The 19,779-nt window shown below is 48.3% G+C and overlaps 1 protein-coding gene across 1 annotated transcript in view; it reads left to right on the plus strand.

Moving 5' to 3' along the window:
• Window positions 1-6,582: 6,582 nt before the first annotated feature.
• The window catches only part of sdha (succinate dehydrogenase complex, subunit A, flavoprotein (Fp)), a 61,144-nt gene continuing 47,947 nt past the window's right edge, over window positions 6,583-19,779 (plus strand). Inside the window, exons 1-3 of the mRNA XM_063066867.1 lie at window positions 6,583-6,728; window positions 11,724-11,813; window positions 14,024-14,185. Coding sequence (XP_062922937.1) covers window positions 6,693-6,728; window positions 11,724-11,813; window positions 14,024-14,185 — 288 coding nt within the window. The 5' untranslated portion in view covers window positions 6,583-6,692. The remainder of the gene's footprint in view (window positions 6,729-11,723; window positions 11,814-14,023; window positions 14,186-19,779) is intronic.

A 19,779-nucleotide genomic window follows, 5' to 3' on the forward strand; every position in this document is an offset into this window, starting at 1 on the left:
AACACATTGAGCTGCACCAGGACCATCGTTCTCCCATCCATGTACATATCCAAACATCTCTGAAAGGATGAAATCGAGCTGGCATGCACCACTTCTGCTGGCAGTTCGTTCCACACTCTCACCTGGTTCTCCAAACAGTGAACCCATCTCTTTTCATCCATCCACCTTATTATTTTTGTTCCTCACCTGTTCCTATCTCACAGCTGCCACTCTCGGCTCACTCCGACTGACAGACATGGTCAGTGAGGGGAAACACTGCGGTGGTCACTCTCTGACAGTCAGTGAGAGGGAAACCTGCTGTGGTCACTGTCTATGACAGACAGACATGGTCAGTGAGGGGGAACACTGTGGTGGTCACTCTGACAGTCAGTGAGGGGGAAATCGGTGGTGGTCACTCTCTGACAGACAGACACGGTCAGTGAGGTGGAAATCTACGGTGGTCATTCTCTGACAGTCAGTGAGAGGGAAACCTGTGGTGGTCGCTCTCGAACAGACAGGTACGGTCAGTGAGAGGGAATCCTGCGGTGGTCGCTCTCTGACAGACAGGTACGGTCAGTGAGAGGGAAATCTACAGTGGTCACTCTCTGACAGACAGGTACGGTCAGTGAGAGGGAATCCTGTGGTGGTCACTCTCTGACAGACAGACACAGTCAGGGAATCCTGTGGTGGTCACTCTCTGACAGACATGGTCAGTGAGGGGGAAACCTGCGGTGGTCGCTCTCTGACAGACAGGTACGGTCAGTGAGAGGGAATCCTGTGGTGGTCACTCTCTGACACACAGACACAGTCAGTGAGAGGGAATCCTGTGGTGGTCACTCTCTGACAGACATGGTCAGTGAGGGGGAAACCTGCGGTGGTCGCCCTCTGACAGACAGGTACGGTCAGTGAGAGGGAATCCTGTGGTGGCCACTCTCTGACAGACAGGTATGGTCAGTGAGAGGGAATCCTGCGGTGGTCACTCTCTGACAGACATGGTCAGTAAGGGGGAAACCTGCGGTGGTCGCTCTCTGACAGACATGGTCAGTAAGGGGGAAACCTGCGGTGGTCGCTCTCTGACAGACACGGTCAGTGAGAGGGAATCCTGTGGTGGTCACTCTCTGACAGACACGGTCAGTGAGAGGGAAACCTGTGGTGGTCACTCTCTGACAGACATGGTCAGTGAGGGGGAAACCTGTGGTGGTCGCTTCTGACAGACAGGTACGGTCAGTGAGAGGGAATCTGTGGTGGTCACTCTCTGACAGACACGGTCAGTGAGGGGGAACCCTGTAGTGGTCACTCTCTGACAGTCAGACATGGTCAGTGAGAGGGAAACCTGTGGTGGTCACTCTCTGACAGACATGGTCAGTGAGGGGGAAACCTGTGGTGGTCGCTTCTGACAGACAGGTACGGTCAGTGAGATGGAATCTGTGGTGGTCACTCTCTGACAGACACGGTCAGTGAGGGGGAACCCTGTGGTGGTCACTCTCTGACAGTCAGTGAGGGGGAACCCCGTGGTGGTCACTCTCTGACAGACAAACATGGTCACTGGGAGGGAAACCTGTGGTGGTCACTCTCTGACAGACACGGTCAGTGAGAGAGAACCCCGTGGTGGTCACTCTCTGACAGACAGGTACGGTCAGTGAGAGGGAATCCTGTGGTGGTCACTCTGACAGACAGGTACGGTCAGTGAGAGGGAAACCTGTGGTGGTCACTCTCTGACAGACAGACACAGTCAGTGAGAGGGAATCCTGTGGTCGTCGCTCTCTGACAGACAGGTACGGTCAGTGAGAGGGAATCCTGCAGTGGTCGCTCTCTGACAGACAGGTACAGTCAGTGAGATGGAATCTGTGGTGGTCACTCTCTGACAGACACGGTCAGTGAGGGGGAACCCTGTAGTGGTCACTCTCTGACAGTCAGTGAGGGGGAAACCCCGTGGTGGTCACTCTCTGACAGACAGACATGGTCAGTGAGAGGGAAACCTGTGGTGGTCACTCTCTGACAGACACGGTCAGTGAGAGAGAACCCCGTGGTGGTCACTCGCTGACAGACAGACACAGTCAGTGAGAGGGAATCCTGTGGTCGTCGCTCTCTGACAGACAGGTACGGTCAGTGAGAGGGAATCCTGTGGTGGTCACTCTCTGACAGACAGGTACGGTCAGTGAGAGGGAATCCTGCGTGGTCACTCTCTGACAGACACGGTCAGTGAGAAGGAATCCTGTGGTCGTCGCTCTCTGACAGACAGGTACGGTCAGTGAGAGGGAATCCTGTGGTCGTCACTCTCTGACAGACACGGTCAGTGAGGGGGAAACCTGTGGTCGTCGCTCTCTGACAGACAGGTACGGTCAGTGAGAGGGAATCCTGCGGTGGTCGCTCTCGAACAGACAGGTACGGTCAGTGAGAGGGAATCCTGTGGTCGTCACTCTCTGACAGACACGGTCAGTGAGGGGGAAACCTGTGGTGGTCGCTTCTGACAGACAGGTACGGTCAGTGAGGTGGAAATCTACGGTGGTCATTCTCTGACAGTCAGTGAGAGGGAAACCTGTGGTGGTCGCTCTCGAACAGACAGGTACGGTCAGTGAGAGGGAATCCTGCGGTTGTCGCTCTCTGACAGACAGGTACGGTCAGTGAGAGGGAAATCTACAGTGGTCACTCTCTGACAGACAGGTACGGTGAGAGGGAATCCTGTGGTGGTCACTCTCTGACAGACAGACACAGTCAGGGAATCCTGTGGTGGTCACTCTCTGACACACAGACACAGTCAGTGAGAGGGAATCCTGTGGTGGTCACTCTCTGACAGACATGGTCAGTGAGGGGGAACCCCGTGGTGGTCACTCTCTGACAGACAGACATGGTCACTGGGAGGGAAACCTGTGGTGGTCACTCTCTGACAGACACGGTCAGTGAGAGAGAACCCCGTGGTGGTCACTCGCTGACAGACAGACACAGTCAGTGAGAGGGAATCCTGTGGTCGTCGCTCTCTGACAGACAGGTACGGTCAGTGAGAGGGAATCCTGCAGTGGTCGCTCTCTGACAGACAGGTACGGTCAGTGAGAGGGAATCCTGCGTGGTCACTCTCTGACAGACACGGTCAGTGAGAGGGAATCCTGTGGTCGTCGCTCTCTGACAGACAGGTACGGTCAGTGAGAGGGAATCCTGCGGTGGTCGCTCTCGAACAGACAGGTACGGTCAGTGAGAGGGAATCCTGTGGTCATCACTCTCTGACAGACACGGTCAGTGAGGGGGAAACCTGTGGTCGTCGCTCTCTGACAGACAGGTACGGTCAGTGAGAGGGAAACCTGTGGTGATCACTCTCTGACAGACATGGTCAGTGAGGGGGAAACCTGTGGTGGTCGCATCTGACAGACAGGTATGGTCAGTGAGATGGAATCCTGTGGTGGTCACTCTCTGACAGACAGGTACGGTCAGTGAGAGGGAATCTGTGGTGGTCACTCTCTGACAGACACGGTCAGTGAGGGGGAACCCCGTGGTGGTCACTCTCTGATAGACAGACATGGTCACTGGGAGGGAAACCTGTGGTGGTCACTCTCTGACAGACACGGTCAGTGAGAGAGAACTCCGTGGTGGTCACTCTCTGACAGACAGGTACGGTCAGTGAGAGGGAATCCTGTGGTGGTCACTCTCTGACAGACATGGTCAGTGAGGGGGAAACCTGTGGTGGTTGCTTCTGACAGACAGGTACGGTCAGTGAGAGGGAATCTGTGGTGGTCACTCTCTGACAGACACGGTCAGTGAGGGGGAACCCTGTAGTGGTCACTCTCTGACAGTCAGTGAGGGGGAACCCTGTGGTGGTCATTCTCTGACAGTCAGTGAGGGGGAACCCCGTGGTGTCACTCTCTGACAGACAGACATGGTCAGTGAGAGGGAAACCTGTGGTGGTCACTCTCTGACAGACATGGTCAGTGAGGGGGAAACCTGTGGTGGTCGCTTCTGACAGACAGGTACGGTCAGTGAGGTGGAAATCTACGGTGGTCATTCTCTGACAGTCAGTGAGAGGGAAACCTGTGGTGGTCGCTCTCGAACAGACAGGTACGGTCAGTGAGAGGGAATCCTGCGGTTGTCGCTCTCTGACAGACAGGTACGGTCAGTGAGAGGGAAATCTACAGTGGTCACTCTCTGACAGACAGGTACGGTGAGAGGGAATCCTGTGGTGGTCACTCTCTGACAGACAGACACAGTCAGGGAATCCTGTGGTGGTCACTCTCTGACACACAGACACAGTCAGTGAGAGGGAATCCTGTGGTGGTCACTCTCTGACAGACATGGTCAGTGAGGGGGAACCCCGTGGTGGTCACTCTCTGACAGACAGACATGGTCACTGGGAGGGAAACCTGTGGTGGTCACTCTCTGACAGACACGGTCAGTGAGAGAGAACCCCGTGGTGGTCACTCGCTGACAGACAGACACAGTCAGTGAGAGGGAATCCTGTGGTCGTCGCTCTCTGACAGACAGGTACGGTCAGTGAGAGGGAATCCTGCAGTGGTCGCTCTCTGACAGACAGGTACGGTCAGTGAGAGGGAATCCTGCGTGGTCACTCTCTGACAGACACGGTCAGTGAGAGGGAATCCTGTGGTCGTCGCTCTCTGACAGACAGGTACGGTCAGTGAGAGGGAATCCTGCGGTGGTCGCTCTCGAACAGACAGGTACGGTCAGTGAGAGGGAATCCTGTGGTCATCACTCTCTGACAGACACGGTCAGTGAGGGGGAAACCTGTGGTCGTCGCTCTCTGACAGACAGGTACGGTCAGTGAGAGGGAAACCTGTGGTGATCACTCTCTGACAGACATGGTCAGTGAGGGGGAAACCTGTGGTGGTCGCATCTGACAGACAGGTATGGTCAGTGAGATGGAATCCTGTGGTGGTCACTCTCTGACAGACAGGTACGGTCAGTGAGAGGGAATCTGTGGTGGTCACTCTCTGACAGACACGGTCAGTGAGGGGGAACCCCGTGGTGGTCACTCTCTGATAGACAGACATGGTCACTGGGAGGGAAACCTGTGGTGGTCACTCTCTGACAGACACGGTCAGTGAGAGAGAACTCCGTGGTGGTCACTCTCTGACAGACAGGTACGGTCAGTGAGAGGGAATCCTGTGGTGGTCACTCTCTGACAGACATGGTCAGTGAGGGGGAAACCTGTGGTGGTCGCTTCTGACAGACAGGTACGGTCAGTGAGAGGGAATCTGTGGTGGTCACTCTCTGACAGACACGGTCAGTGAGGGGGAACCCTGTAGTGGTCACTCTCTGACAGTCAGTGAGGGGGAACCCTGTGGTGGTCATTCTCTGACAGTCAGTGAGGGGGAACCCCGTGGTGTCACTCTCTGACAGACAGACATGGTCAGTGAGAGGGAAACCTGTGGTGGTCACTCTCTGACAGACATGGTCAGTGAGGGGGAAACCTGTGGTGGTCGCTTCTGACAGACAGGTACGGTCAGTGAGATGGAATCTGTGGTGGTCACTCTCTGACAGACACGGTCAGTGAGGGGGAACCCTGTGGTGGTCACTCTCTGACAGACAGACATGGTCACTGGGAGGGAAACCTGTGGTGGTCACTCTCTGACAGACACGGTCAGTGAGAGAGAACCCCGTGGTGGTCACTCTCTGACAGACAGGTACGGTCAGTGAGAGGGAAACCTGTGGTAGTCACTCTCTGACAGACAGGTACGGTCAGTGAGAGGGAATCCTGTGGTCGTCACTCTCTGACAGACACGGTCAGTGAGGGGGAAACCTGTGGTCGTCGCTCTCTGACAGACAGGTACGGTCAGTGAGGGGGAAACCTGTGGTGGTCGCTTCTGACAGACAGACATGGTCAGTGAGGGGGAACCCCGTGGTGGTCACTCTCTGACAGACAGACATGGTCAGTGAGGGGGAACCCCGTGGTGGTCACTCTCTGACAGACATGGTCAGTGAGAGGGAATCTGTGGTGGTCACTCTCTGACAGACAGTAAGAGGGAACCCCGTGGTGGTCACTCTCTGACAGCCAGACACGGTCAGTGAGGGGGAACCCTGTGTAGAAGTCTCTTTACGCAGGGGTGCTTCCCCTGTACATTGGGGTGGAAGGTGTTGCCGTACAACAGGTTTTTGAGCAGGTTCACTGACACCCCACGCACCTGTCCACAGTGCGGGCGGGAGGAGTCGGTGTGCTCCGTGTTTACGCAATGTGAGAGGCTGCAGCCGCTTTTTGAGTTCCTCGGAGAGCTGCTGCCGCTGCGGCGGCTCTGGCTGCCCTTTCGTCCCGCGCTCCTCACTTCCGGGCGCCCAGTTCAGAATGGGGTGGGCCGAGAGGAGGATCTCCAGGTCCTGCGCCTGGCCAAGACGGGCCGACTGCCTGCCCCTTTCCCGAGGATCCGCCCGTGCCCGGCTGTCCTTGGAGAGGGAGGCCGCGGCCGGCACTTTGCGGGATTTCCGTGAGCGGTCCGGGCTGTTTTATAGCCGGCAGTAATCGCATGGTAATTTGGGTCTAACTATGTTTGGTAAATGTTATTGTCTTGTGCCTGTGTTGTAAATAAACTTTGACAGTTTCGATGCAATAAAAACTTGCCGCACTCAACCCGACAGCCCTCCCTCCGTCTGACTGACTGAAGTCGGCGCGCTGACAGGGAACCAATAGCCACGCACCGACCGTGCCCACGTCGTGACGTCAGCACGCAGAGACGTCTCCAGCTGAAGCGATACCGTCATCGCCCGGAGTGCCCAAGATGGCGGCTCGTTGCCTAGCGGCGGCGGGGTCTATAGTAAGTTTATCGGTGTTCGCTGCGGTCAGGGTTAACCAGTGCGGACTGGGGAGCATGTTCCAATTGCCCTGGTTACCGGGGATCCGGGGTGCCGTTTGCAGTTGTCTCGATCTTGGGTTTGCTAGTTCCAAGGTCATTCTGGTTACGTAACTGTGTAGCGAGGGGATGTTGTGGGGAAGAGTTGTTGCTCCTGGGCGGAGATTGGATTGTGGTGGGTGAGAGTTGGTGCCAGTGCACACACGGGTGGGTTGTGGTGGCTGACTGTTGGAACCAAGGGGCCATGGCGGGTCAGAATTGATACCTGTGTGTGGTTGGTGAGCAATAGTGTTAGTGAGTGAGGTAGGTGTGATGGGCGGAGGTTTGGTTAGTGTGACTAGATAGACATGTAAATGAAGCCAATAGGTGGGTCTGCATAGCCACTTTATGTAATGTGCAATATGTGGTGATGTCCATGAACACACAAACATGGCAGCTTTGGGCCTGTATTCACTGGAATTTAGAAGAATGCGTGGGAATCTCATCGAAACCTATCTGCCATTTCTTTGTTCCCCGTTACTACCTCACGAGCATCATTTTCCAGTGGCCCAATATCACTGTCACCTCCCTTTTACCCTTTATATAACTAAAAATATTTTTGATATCCTGCTTTGATGGATGGAGCCAGGCAGCGAGGTTGACTGAGGATCAGTGAATTGAGCTCCAACTGGTGCACATTTCACTGTTTAATTACAGTGGACCTTTTGTTATTTCTTTTCTTTACTAACTTAATTCATAAATATTAATTCCTTTAATCGTATGCAGTGTGCTGTCTGTGGTTTCTTAGCACTGAGTTGCAACAGGGCTGCAAACTACACAGCATCCACACAAACCAGGGTTTGGGGTGGAAGGAAGAGCCGTCTCAATCTCACCAGTTTGGCGGGACTGGAGTGCATCTTCCCTAGACTTATGCAGCCATGGAAACCAGCAGGTTTTCATATTATTGGCTAGTTTGCCGTTGTATTTCATCTTTTCCCTTCCTATAGCTTTTTCGGTTACCTTTTGTTTGATTTTAAAAACTTTCTAATCATCCAACTTTCCACTCACTTTTGCTACCTTATATGCCCTTTCCCTGGCTTTTATGCAGTCCTTAACTTCCCTTGTCAGCTGCGATTGCTTACCCCTGCTGTTTGAGAACTACTTCTGCAGGACATATCTATCCTGCACCTTGTTAACTATTCTCAAAAACTTTAGGCACCTCTGCTCTGCCATCATCCCCGCTTGTATCCTCCTCCAATCCACCTGGACAAACTCCTTTCTCATGCCTTTGTAATTCCCATTATTCCATTGCAATACTCACATGTGTGACGTGTGCTTCTCCCTCTCAAATTGCAGTATGAATTCAACCATGATCACTGTCCCCTAAGGGTTTCTTTACATTAAGCTCCATAATAAGATCTGGGTTATTACACAACACCCAATTTAAAATAGCCTTTCCCCATGTAGGCTCAAGCACAACCCACTCTAAAAAGCCATTTTGTAGGCGTTCAACAAATTCCCTCTCTTTTGTCATCTGACACCAACCTGATTTTCTCAATCCCCTTACGTATTGAAGTCCCCCATTACAATTGTGACATTACCCTTATTACATGCCTTTTCCACCTCCCCTTGCTATCTCAACCCCACATCTTGGCTAATATTTGGAGACCTATATTTGATTCCTATCAACACACATAAAAATTGCTGGTAAACGCAGCAGGCCAGGCAGCATCTATAGGAAGAGGTACAGTCGATGTTTCGGGCCGAGATCCTTCGTCAGGACTAACTGAAAGAAAAGATAGTAAGAGATTTGAGAGGGGGAGGGGGAGATCTGAAATGATTGGAGAAGACAGGAGGGGTAAGGGATGGAGTTAAGAGCTGGAAAGTTGATTGGCAAAAGGGATATGAGAGGATCATGGGATGGGAGGCCTAGGGAGAAAGAAAGGGGGAGGGGGGAAGCCCAGCGGATGGGCAAGGAGTAGAGTGAGAGGGACAGAGGGAGAAAAAGGAGAGAGAGAAAAAATAATAATAAAAATAAATAACGAATGGGGTACGAAGGGGAGGTGGGGCATTGTTCCGTTATCATACCGACCAATAATGATTGCGTTATTACAGCAGGTAGAATGGGCAAAAGGCCGAGTAACTAGTGGACGTGGATCTTAAAATAGTATTTAATAGATCTAGTAAGAAAGGGAGCGTAACAGTGAAAGGAGTGATACCTCTTTCTCCCTCGTCAGAGAGATGTTGGTGTTGGGATGGACAGTAGCTTTTTTTTTGATGGACTGTAGATCATGGTTTCTGGGGTGGGGGGAAGATTTGCAGTTGCTTGCATTGGGGGGGAGTGGTTGATGATTTTGCTGAAGCAGGTTGGGAGAGCGGGCGGGATGAGGTTTTTGCTGCTGCTTCTGTGGGGGGGAGGGAGGGGTAGCTTTGGGGTTCTAATGTTTTCTGCCATTCATTCGTTTGTTTTTTTTCTTTTTCTTGGACATCTGTGAACAGTAAGAATTTCATGTTCAGTACTGTATACATTCTGATATTAAATTGAACTATTGAAAAGAGTCTTTGTGCACAAGATGGTTGCAATTTGTGCTAAATTACCTAAATGTGGGATGAAAGCAGATATCATAGAGTAATATTCACTCTAGGGTGTGTGCACTCACACATCTTTTGTTAATAGTGCATAAAGGAATTTAAATTGTGCACAAAAAGTTGTCACCCTCTAACTTTTTGGCATGTTGAGTATGTTTCACGATCGTACATAATTACATAACCTTTTCTGGTTTCTGATGCGGACGGTGTTGACAACGTGGGGTTTGCGATGATTTGTCTGCAGATTTTAGATCTGGCTTATTTATAATATTTTTATTGAAGAAATTATTGATTCACTGTGTTGAATTTCAAAGAAGCAAAGTTGTGAAATGCAAACAAACTGCTAGTTCATTTAAGCAGATTGGCTTAATGAAACAGTAGAAACTGCTACACTGAAAGCTTATGAGGTCAGGAGTGTGCAACTACGAAAAATATTTATGTGCAGTACAGAAACTGGAGTTGTCTTCATGTATTGTCATGATGCACAGGCTGCTGGAGAATTTGGAAGTGAGAAGAAGTGGAGTGATACTTGGAAACTTGGCTTTTTAAAGCATCATTTAGCAAGCAAATCACAAAAGCTCCAGCAAGAAAATCCTTTGTTACCTGCTATAGGCCTGCTACATATGTTTTGTGAGAGTGCAGATGAACCAGAATGAAGACGATCAAATCCAAAGGAGATCAAAGTTCTTACTGACGATTACTTTGTTTCTTTTAAACAGTGAACAACAAACTGTACTTGGTAGTTTATTATCCTTAGAATAGCTTCAGGTTTACTTCCACTTACAAATTCAGTGCGCACATGTTGTCACTGTACAAAAAATTGCACAACACAAGATTTTTACACATGGTCATTACAAATTAGAGGGAACATTGTCACGGAGGCTAGCAACAGGAGATTAATAGCAGAAGTCTAATTTGTAGAATACTATGGACAAAGTTGACTATGTGAAATCAGACATATTTGGGTGAATGGCTTCCTTTTTCGTAAAATGCAGTGGTTCTGCTGCCACCAAAGTGACTTGCCTCATGATTGATTTAAACTAAATTGAATGTTGCACAGTACTTACTATATTTAAGTTTAGTGTCATCTGCAATAAGCACTGTTTGAACCACTGGCTTCTTTTATTAGGTACTTCTTGTTAATACAAACATCTAATCATCCAAACAACAGGAATTCTGCAGATGCTGGAAATTCAAGCAACACAGGTCAAAGTTGCTGGTGAACGCAGCAGGTCAGACAGAGTCGACTGCACCTCTTCCTAGAGATGCTGCCTGGCCTGCAGCAACTTTGACCTGTGTTGCTTGAATTTCCAGCATCTGCAGAATTCCTGTTGTTTGCGTTTTTAAATTCACTACTGCGAAGCCTCTTCCGGTGATGCCTACACCGAAGAAGTTTAGATCCTCTCATCGACGGGAGCTCAGTGAAACCATCTCTCACTGCTCCCCATCTGTAATTTCTTCGGTTCTTCAACTTTTCAACCACATTTTGACTCAGATCTCCCCCTCCCCCTCCAACTTTCAAATCTCTTACTCACTCTTCCTTCAGTTAGTCCTGACGAAGGGTCTCGGCCTGAAAGTCGACTGTACCTCTTCCTAGAGATGCTGCCTGGCCTGCTGCGTTCACCAGCAACTTTGATGTGTGTTGATCTAATCATCCAATCATGTAGCAGCAACTCAATGCATAAAGGCATGCAGATATGGTCAAGAAGTTCAGTTGTTGTTCAGACCAAATTTCAGAATAGGGAAGAGATGTGCTGTAAGTGACTTTTACTGTGGAATGAATGTTGCTGCCAGACAGATTGTTTTGAGTATCTCAGAAACTGCTGATCTCCTGGCATTTTTTTTGCACAACAGTCTCTAGAGTTTACAGAGAATGATCCAAGAAACAAACATCCAGTGAGTGGCAGTTCTGTGGGCAAAAGATCCTTGTTAATGAGAGAGGTCAGAGGAGAATGGCCAGACTGGTTCAAGCTGACAGGAAGGCAACAGTAACTCAAATAACCACGTGATACGGCAGTGGTGTGCTGAAGAGCATCTCTGAATGCACAACACATTGAAACTTGAAATAGATAGGCTGCAGCAACAGAAGACCATGAACATACACTCAATGGCCACTTTATTAGACACAGGAGGTACACAATAAAGTGACCACTGAATATATCGATGACAGTAACTTGACTATGTAGGGCATGGTATTAAAGACTTAGTAGCTGCACTAATAAAAATACTAGAATGGGTTCATGAGATTTTTATGCTGGTCATTTGAAAGGTGCCTGTGCTTGTGATGACTGTGCAGTATATTATTTCTATAATTTAGTGTTTTATGTCATTTTACATTTTTGATCTTGTAGGTTTAATCATTTATATTAATTGGGTTTTCTATTTTTATAGATCCCCGGCGTGAGTCGAACGGCAGCTCGTAGGTTCCACTTTGCTGTCTATGGCAATCATAATAAAAATGCAGCGAAAGTTTCAAATTCAGTAAGTAAAACTCCACAAAGCATTTTCTGTGGGGTCTTCCTATTGGTTTGAATGTAGAATGTCAATATTTTGACATTCTGTAGAGAACTGAGACTTCGAATAAACAGTGAATCAAGTATTAATTTGGGGATGAGAGGAGTGGTGGTTGAATGTGATGAAAATGGGGATTTGTTCTTTGCTTCTCAAAGCCACGAGTCAGACATTCAGAAATGGGCACAGTGACTATTTGGAGTACCACTGCACAAAGGCGAGTGTTAGGTCTCATGAGAATGGGCAGCTAGATCTGGGGAGTGCCAGAAGCCGCATGTTTGTGAAAGTAGTGTTAAATGGACTGTTCAATCTGGCGTTGGTACATGCTGATAACCCAGATTGGAGATGGAGAAAGAGCGAGAACATTTCCTCAGATGTTAACTATTACGATGAGACAATGGATCTGGAAGTCAGGATCATGGAAAATGGGGTGCTGACATGTTTTACTGCATAGCACCAAGTTAAGATCAGCTTCATTGTCAAAGCAAGAATCCATAATATCTATCATAACTCAGAAATTATCTGATGCTCTGGAAATGTTTGGTCCCCATGGGAAACACTTCCATAAGAGATCATGACTTCATGTCTCCTGTATTTTGGTAATATATAATTGTAATTATCATAGTATAAAAATTAGGGGGCTGGAATGTAGGGGCCATGCATCTGTTTTCTATTTGTACTGTATTCTGTGTTGCATATTAATTACATGTACTATGGTAACTTATTACGTGTGTGAAGGGAATAAGTTAAGTATTCATGCTTTGTTCTAGGCAGTTTAGTTTGGAGCTGGGGACCAATCGATGTTATATCTTTCGTTGACCGCTTAGTTATACTTAATTATACTTACTTGCTTCACTCCAAGATTGTATGTTTGCTAATTGCTTATGAAGGATCAAATACAGTTCTTCAACCTTTGGAGCATCATTACTGGAGTGATTGGAGAGCATGTCATACAAGTCTGTTGGGCTTGCCAGCAGCGGCAGTTGGTTTGTTAGAATTGACCACTGCACTGTAAAATAGGAATGTTCTTTTTAATAGTGTTTATTAGTGCTGACTTGCCTTTCTCCTGAATTTGATGGGTCAGCGTTGGTACATAAGATATGGCATTACTAGCTTCTACTTAAACCTATCGCCCATACTGGAGCACAGGCTGCTGTCAGCAGCTCTCCGGAATCCTCGGTCCTGGGCCAGTCTTTCAAGTTGTCCCCAAGTGTAGCCCATTTTCAAAGATCTTTTCTCTCCCAGAGATGAGGTCTTCAGAGCTTCTGTAGGCATTTCTGTAGCTCTGTTATTTTTTGCGGGATAAGGTTGCTAGCCCCTTGCCCAACCCTCCTCCTCTCACAGACAGGCGTAGTTAGCCCTACTAGCTGCTGCTCTGGGAAGGTAGTAGGCCTTTTTGCCTCTTAACACAGGTGGGCAGGATATTACTGAGCCACTTCAGTTTAACTTTCAAGCTTTCATAGTCATTTTTCTTTAATTTTGGGATTGAAGTGTATGACCACTGTGCAGGCCAAGCCCTCTTCTCGCTGCAACCGTCAGGCAGGAGGTACAGAAGCATTAGGTCCCACCCCACCAGGTTGAGGAACAGTTATTACCCCACACCATCAGCTCCTGAACTAGAATTGGATAGCATTCTTCACTGTATAGTGCTTAGCACAACACTTTACAGTACCAGCAACCCGAGTTCAATTCCGGTCATTGTCCGTAAGGAGTTTGTATGTTCTCCCTGTGACCGCATTTGTTTCCTCCCACAGTCCAGAGACCCACTGGCTAGTAGGTTAATTGATCATTGTAAATTGTCCCATTTAGGCTAGAATTAAATTGGGGGATTTCTGGGCTGGCACAGCTCAGAGGGCCAGAAGAGCCTATTCCACGCTGTATGTAAATAAACAACAGATAAATAAAAAAAACGTATTTCCTGTAAATGCCTGCAAGAAAATAATCTCACGGTAGTACGTATATGGTAATATATGTACTTTGATTTTTTTTTAACTAATGATTTTGCACATCCTTCAGTTGTCACTTATTACCCCCAAAGTACACTTCGATAATATAAAAAAATTAAAATACCACTGAACATTTTGTTTTTGCACAATATTTACCTCTTTGATCCTTTCTACTTTAAACCTGCTTCGGTGTTTTTGCTAATCAAGATGCCTGTGTTTTGTTTCTTTACACAGATCTCCACGCAGTATCCAGTGGTTGATCATGAGTTCGATGCAGTGGTTGTCGGAGCAGGGGGAGCTGGCTTACGAGCAGCCTTTGGTCTATCTGAAGCTGGCTTCAACACTGCCTGCGTTACAAAACTGTTTCCTACCAGATCGCACACAGTTGCCGCACAGGTGGGCTGCTCCGATATCCTTTCCGTGCTTTGAAAGTAGTAATATTTTTTGATTTTGTACTAACCGTGCTCTTCCTAAAACTATTATGACTGAGTAATGTGATAACTAGGAGCATACTGATAAAGTTCAAACAATAAAGACAAGATTTTCTTTAGTTTTAACAACTTTACTTTCTCCCTTCATGTTTGGTACACCAAGCTGCCATTATTTTTTAACTAACCCTCTCCCCTGTACCACCCTCGTGCACGTGTGCATGCCAGCTAAATGCCTACATAGCCCAAGTGAACAGAAACTCAACAATTACAACTCTGAGTAATAGACATTGGTTGTTAGTACATCTGGGTGTAGTTTTCATTGATTCTATTCTGTCTCTTTGTGAACACCCACAAGAAATTGAATCTCGGTAGTATATGGTGACATTTATGTATTTTGATAATACATTTAGTTTCACCTTTGAACTTTATGGGTGTGAGCTGGTACTGGGATGGGATGATAGGCTGTTGATGAGTGAAGTTGTCAAAGGTTACGGGTAGAAGGCAGGAGAATGGGGTCGAGACCGATCCTGTATCTTATGGATATGGTAGGGGGCCAGTTTTGTCAGGGTGTAAATTTGGCATCTAAAATTGATGATTGTAGGTGATACTCATTTCAGTCTCAATGTAATTGTGTGATTCTTATAATTTTTCAAATTTTTTTTTGTTTAGGCTCCCCTATTTGTTGATTAACACTCCTCCAAGTAGTAAAGCTGCTCTTAGGAAGCCATTAATGACTCCCACTGTTGTTGTATTGCCAACTTACTGTTATTTCTAACCCTTGCTATCTGTTTTTTCCATCTTTTCTGATTCAACATCTTGATCTTCCTAGCCAGTACCTACACTATTGATCCAGAGAATGAAAGGGTTGATGTATGAGGAGTGTTTGACAGCTCTGGGCCTGTGCTTGCTGGAGTTTAGAAGAATGTGGGGGCATCGTGTTGAATCCTATACTTAGGTAGGGTGGGTGTGGAGAGGATAGTTCCTCTAGTGGGGGAGTCTAGAACTAGTGGTCACAGCCTCAGTGTAGGACATTTGTTTAGAACAGCGATGATGAGGAATTTCTTCAGCCAAAGGGTGGGGGATCTGTGGAATTCATTGCCACAGATGGCTGTGGAGGCCAGTTCATAGGTATATTTAAAGCAGAGGTTAATAGCTTCTTGCTTATTAAGGGCATCAAAGGTTATGGGGAGAAGGCAGGAGAATGAAGTTGAGAGAGCTAATAAATCAGCCATGATGGTATAGTAGAACAGACTCAATGGACCGAATGGCCTAATTCTGCTCCAATGTTTTGTGGCCTAACTCTGAGTATTCCCCACAATCCTTTTTATATTTTGATTTTAGTCTCACGTGAATCACATTCTTTAATTCCCACTTTCTTCTGGTTGCAGTTTCAGAAAATTGTACTTGGTACAATTCCACCTGGTATCACAACCACATTTTCTATCATTGTTTACACACAGCTGCCCGTCCTCCCTCCCCCCTACTGCCACCACATGAACTGTCTTATACCACAGTATTACGATCATACCACAATGTATCTCCTGCTTTATTAACTTATTCTCAGTCACTATTTTTTTTGCTTTGCTACAGATTAGAGAATAATTGTTTTACAAGGAATTGCTGTTATAAATCAATAACTATTTGGTTTTGCTATTGATATTGGTTTATTATTGTCACATACCCAACAAAAAAGATATTGCTTATCATACGTTTGTACTTTTGGTATCTTCAGTCCTAATCTTCTTTGTTTAAATTTAATTCTTGATCTTGTCAACATGAGACAAATCTAAAACACTGCTGAGTGAGAATGCTGAACACAGGATTCTGCAGCGGCTGGAAATCCAGAGTAACACATGCAAAATGCTGGAGGAATTCAGCAGGTCAGGCAGCATCTGTGGAGAGTAATAAAGTGCCAATATTTCTTGCTGAGACTCTTGGAAAATGTCCTTTCTTTTAAAGCTCTTGCTGATGTTATGGCCCCAGTAAATCTAAGTGCATTGAACAAAGAGGAATCAGTACGGGGAAGCAATGCTGTCAAATTAAAGTGATTCTAAATCAAATGCTGTACTTGGATGGATAATTCTAATTTATTGCTTTACAGAAAAGATATCAATAATTTGTGTAACTCAAGTACTATTGAATAGCTTTAATTTTTAATAATGTAGTTGTAAATTTAATGCTACTGAGAGGGCAGTCTCTGCTTGATGCAGTTGACAGCAAAAAATAAAAAAGTGCTCCAAAATTTCTATATATTCATGTTGTTGTTGTTCGTCCTTCGTAGTCGAAGATGACCATGGCTTCAAAGTCAAATGGGAGATTGGTGGCTGTGGGTCCGGAGGTGACTGATGAGGCCAATCCAGGCCCTGAAGGCTCGCCCACATGTGGGACACAAGTGGGTGGGTGCTGTCGTGGCAGTGGATGCTGCTCGGGCCTTGTGCACAGCACGCTTTCGTTGTGCGTCGATGATGCGCCTGACTTCAGCTGCACGGGCTCCTGTGGTGATCTTGCTGCGCCAAGCTGGACGGTCGAGGGCAAGCGTCTCCCACGTGTTGATGTCGACACCCAGGCCTTTGAGGGACGCTTTGAGGCAGTCTTTGTAACGTTTCTTCTGCCCCCCGACTGAGCGCTTGCCCTGACACAGTTCTCCGTACAGCAGCTGCTTAGGCAATCGGCTGTCTGGCATTCTGACCACATGTCCAGCCCACCTGGCTTGGGCTTTCAGCAGGAGGGTGTAGACGCTGCAGAGCCCAGCTGGTTCCAGGATTTCCGTGTCGGGGACTTTGTCCTGCCACCTGATGTGGAGGAGTCTGCGGAGACAGCTCAGGTGAAAGTGGTTGAGCTGTTTGGCGTGTCTGCTGTAGACAGTCCAGGTCTCGCTGGCGTAAAGGAGGGTGGTAAGGACCACTGCACAGTACACCTTCAGCTTGGTGGTAAGGCTGAGTCCTCTCTGCTCCCAGACATTCTCACGGAGTCTCCCAAAGGCGGTGCTGGCTTTGGCAATCCTGTTGTTGACCTCAGCGTCTATGTTCACTGCGCGAGAGAGTATGCTGCCCAGGTAGGTGAAGTTGTGGGCTGCCTGGAGATTCTGGCCCTTCACCGTGATGCACGGCTCCCGGTATGGCTTTCCTGGGGCAGGCTGGTACATAACTTCGGTCTTTTTGGTGCTGATAGTGAGACCGAAGTTGTCGCAGGCTTGTGAGAAGCAGTCCATTTCACGCTGCATCTCCTGCTCTGTGCTGGCGTTGAGTGTGCAGTCATCAGCAAACAAGAAGTCTCTGATGACAGTCTCTCGCACCTTTGTAACCGCCTGCAGGCGCCTAAGGTTGAACAACCTGCCGTCAGTCCTGTACCTGACGTGGATTCCTTCTTCGTAGTTATGGAAGGCATCTGTCAGCATGGCAGAGAATACCATACTGAACAGAGTCGGGGCAAGAACGCAGCCTTGTTTGACGCCATTTGTCACTGGGAAGGCCTCCGACTCGTCGCCGTCATCCAGAACTTTCACCATCATACCGTTGTGGAACTGCCAGACGATTGTGATGAACTTGCTGGGGCAGCCAAACTTCTCCATGATCTTCCACAAGTCTTCTCTGCTGACTGTATCGAAAGCCTTGGTTAGATCGACAAAGGTCACGAAGAGGTCGCTGTGTTGCTCCTGGCATTTTTCCTGGAGTTGACGCGCAGCAAAAATCATGTCCGCGGTCCCACGTTCAGCACGGAAGCCGCACTGGCTTTCTGGGAGCAGACCTTGCTCAAGATGTTGGAGAAGGTGGTTGAGCAGGACACGGGCCAGAATCTTCCACGCAATGGACAAGAGGGAGATGCCTCGGTGGTTGTCGCAAGATTGGCGGTTGCCTTTCCTCTTGTAGATGTGGACTATGCTGGCACCTTTCAGCTGTTGCGGGATCTGTCCCTTTTTCCACATGGACTGGAAGAGTACAGTCAGCTTTTGCATCATGACAGGGCCTCCTGCTTTGTATACTTCAGCAGGGATTGCATCGGGTCCTGGCGCTTTGCCACAGGAGAGTTGCTTCACTGCCTTCCTGACTTCATCTACTGTGGGGAGGGTGTTGAGGTTCTTGTTGATCTCTACCTGGGGCAGGCGAGCAATGGCCTCGTTGTTGATGTCGGCAGGGCGGTTAAGGACGTTGTTAAAGTGCTCAGCCCACCGATCCAGAATCTGCTTCTTCTCTGTCAGCAGCTGTGTCTCATCTGCGTTGAGGAGGGGTGAGGAGCCGGAGGACTGGGGTACGTATACAGCCTTAAGCGCATCGTAGAAGCGCTTTATGTCGTGGTTGTCTGCATAGCCCTGGATTTCATCGGCCTTCTTGCTGAACCAGCTGTCCTGCATCTCGCGAAGTTTTTTCTGCACCTTTCTTCTTGCGTTGGTAAAGGCATCTTTGTTGGCTAGCGACGTGGGGTCGTTCTGATGTGCTCTGTAATGTTGGTGTTTCTCTGTTAGTAGTGCCTGTATTTCTTCATCATTCTCATCAAACCAGTCTTGGTTTCTTCGGGTTGCTGGTCTGAGATGTTCGAGGGCGGTAGTGTAGACAGTGTCTCTGAAGGCCGTCCACTGTTCCTCAACGCTGGTCCCGTCTTCCTGTGGTGTGTCTGGCAGTCTGCCTTCAAGGTCATCGACGAATTCTTCTGCAACCCTGCTGCTTTTCAGCTTGGAGACATTCAACCTCTTTGCAGTCTTCTGCCCTTGGGGTCTTCTCATGGGCAGAATGCGAAGCCTGAACTTGGACACAATGAGGCAGTGGTCGGTCCAGCAGTCGGCACCACACGTGGCTCTCGTCACTCTGACATCCATCCTGTCCCTCTTCCTGGTGATGATGTAGTCAATCAGATGCCAGTGCTTCGAGCGTGGGGTAAGCGGAACAGGGTGTTGGTGATGACAAGGTCGTGTGTGGCACATGTCTTGAGGAGCAGAAGGCCGTTGCTGTTACACTTGCCAGTGCCATGTCTTCCAATGATCCCTTCCCAGGTTTGGTAGTCTGTCCCTACTCTGGCATTGAAGTCCCCGAGAACAATAAGCTTCTCTGACTGTGGGATTGCTGAGATGAGAGCGTCGAGTTCTTCATAGAACTTCTCTTTAATGTCATCTGGGTTGGTCATGGTGGGAGCGTAGGCACTAATCAGCGTAGCACTCTTCTTGTTTGCAAGTGGGAGCTGAAGTGTCATCAGGCGGTCGTTGATGCTCTCTGGGTGCTTGGTGAGTTTACGGGCGATATATTCATAATTGAGAGTTGGAAGTGCTCCTCTGAAATCTAACTGAAGAGGCGGTGGTGGAACAATGGTGGTTGTCTGTCATGTCCAATGATGACAGGAGAGCTCTGCGGGAGAGGTTTTAAAGTGGGAAAAGTTGTTGCACTGGGGCAGTTCCACTCTCTCGACCTCAGAAGTCCCACTCCAGTGGAATGAACAAGTATAACAACCTGGGGTCTTCCTTGGTTGCAATGGTTGACCATGATGTCTTCTATGCCTTGTCATACCCTTTGCTTTCTGTGGAGTGTTGCAGTACCACCTTCCTGGCCAACAGATCAAACAGTAGATCTC

This window comes from Mobula hypostoma, chromosome 1 (genome assembly GCF_963921235.1).
Source record: "Mobula hypostoma chromosome 1, sMobHyp1.1, whole genome shotgun sequence".
Lineage (NCBI taxonomy): Eukaryota > Metazoa > Chordata > Chondrichthyes > Myliobatiformes > Myliobatidae > Mobula > Mobula hypostoma.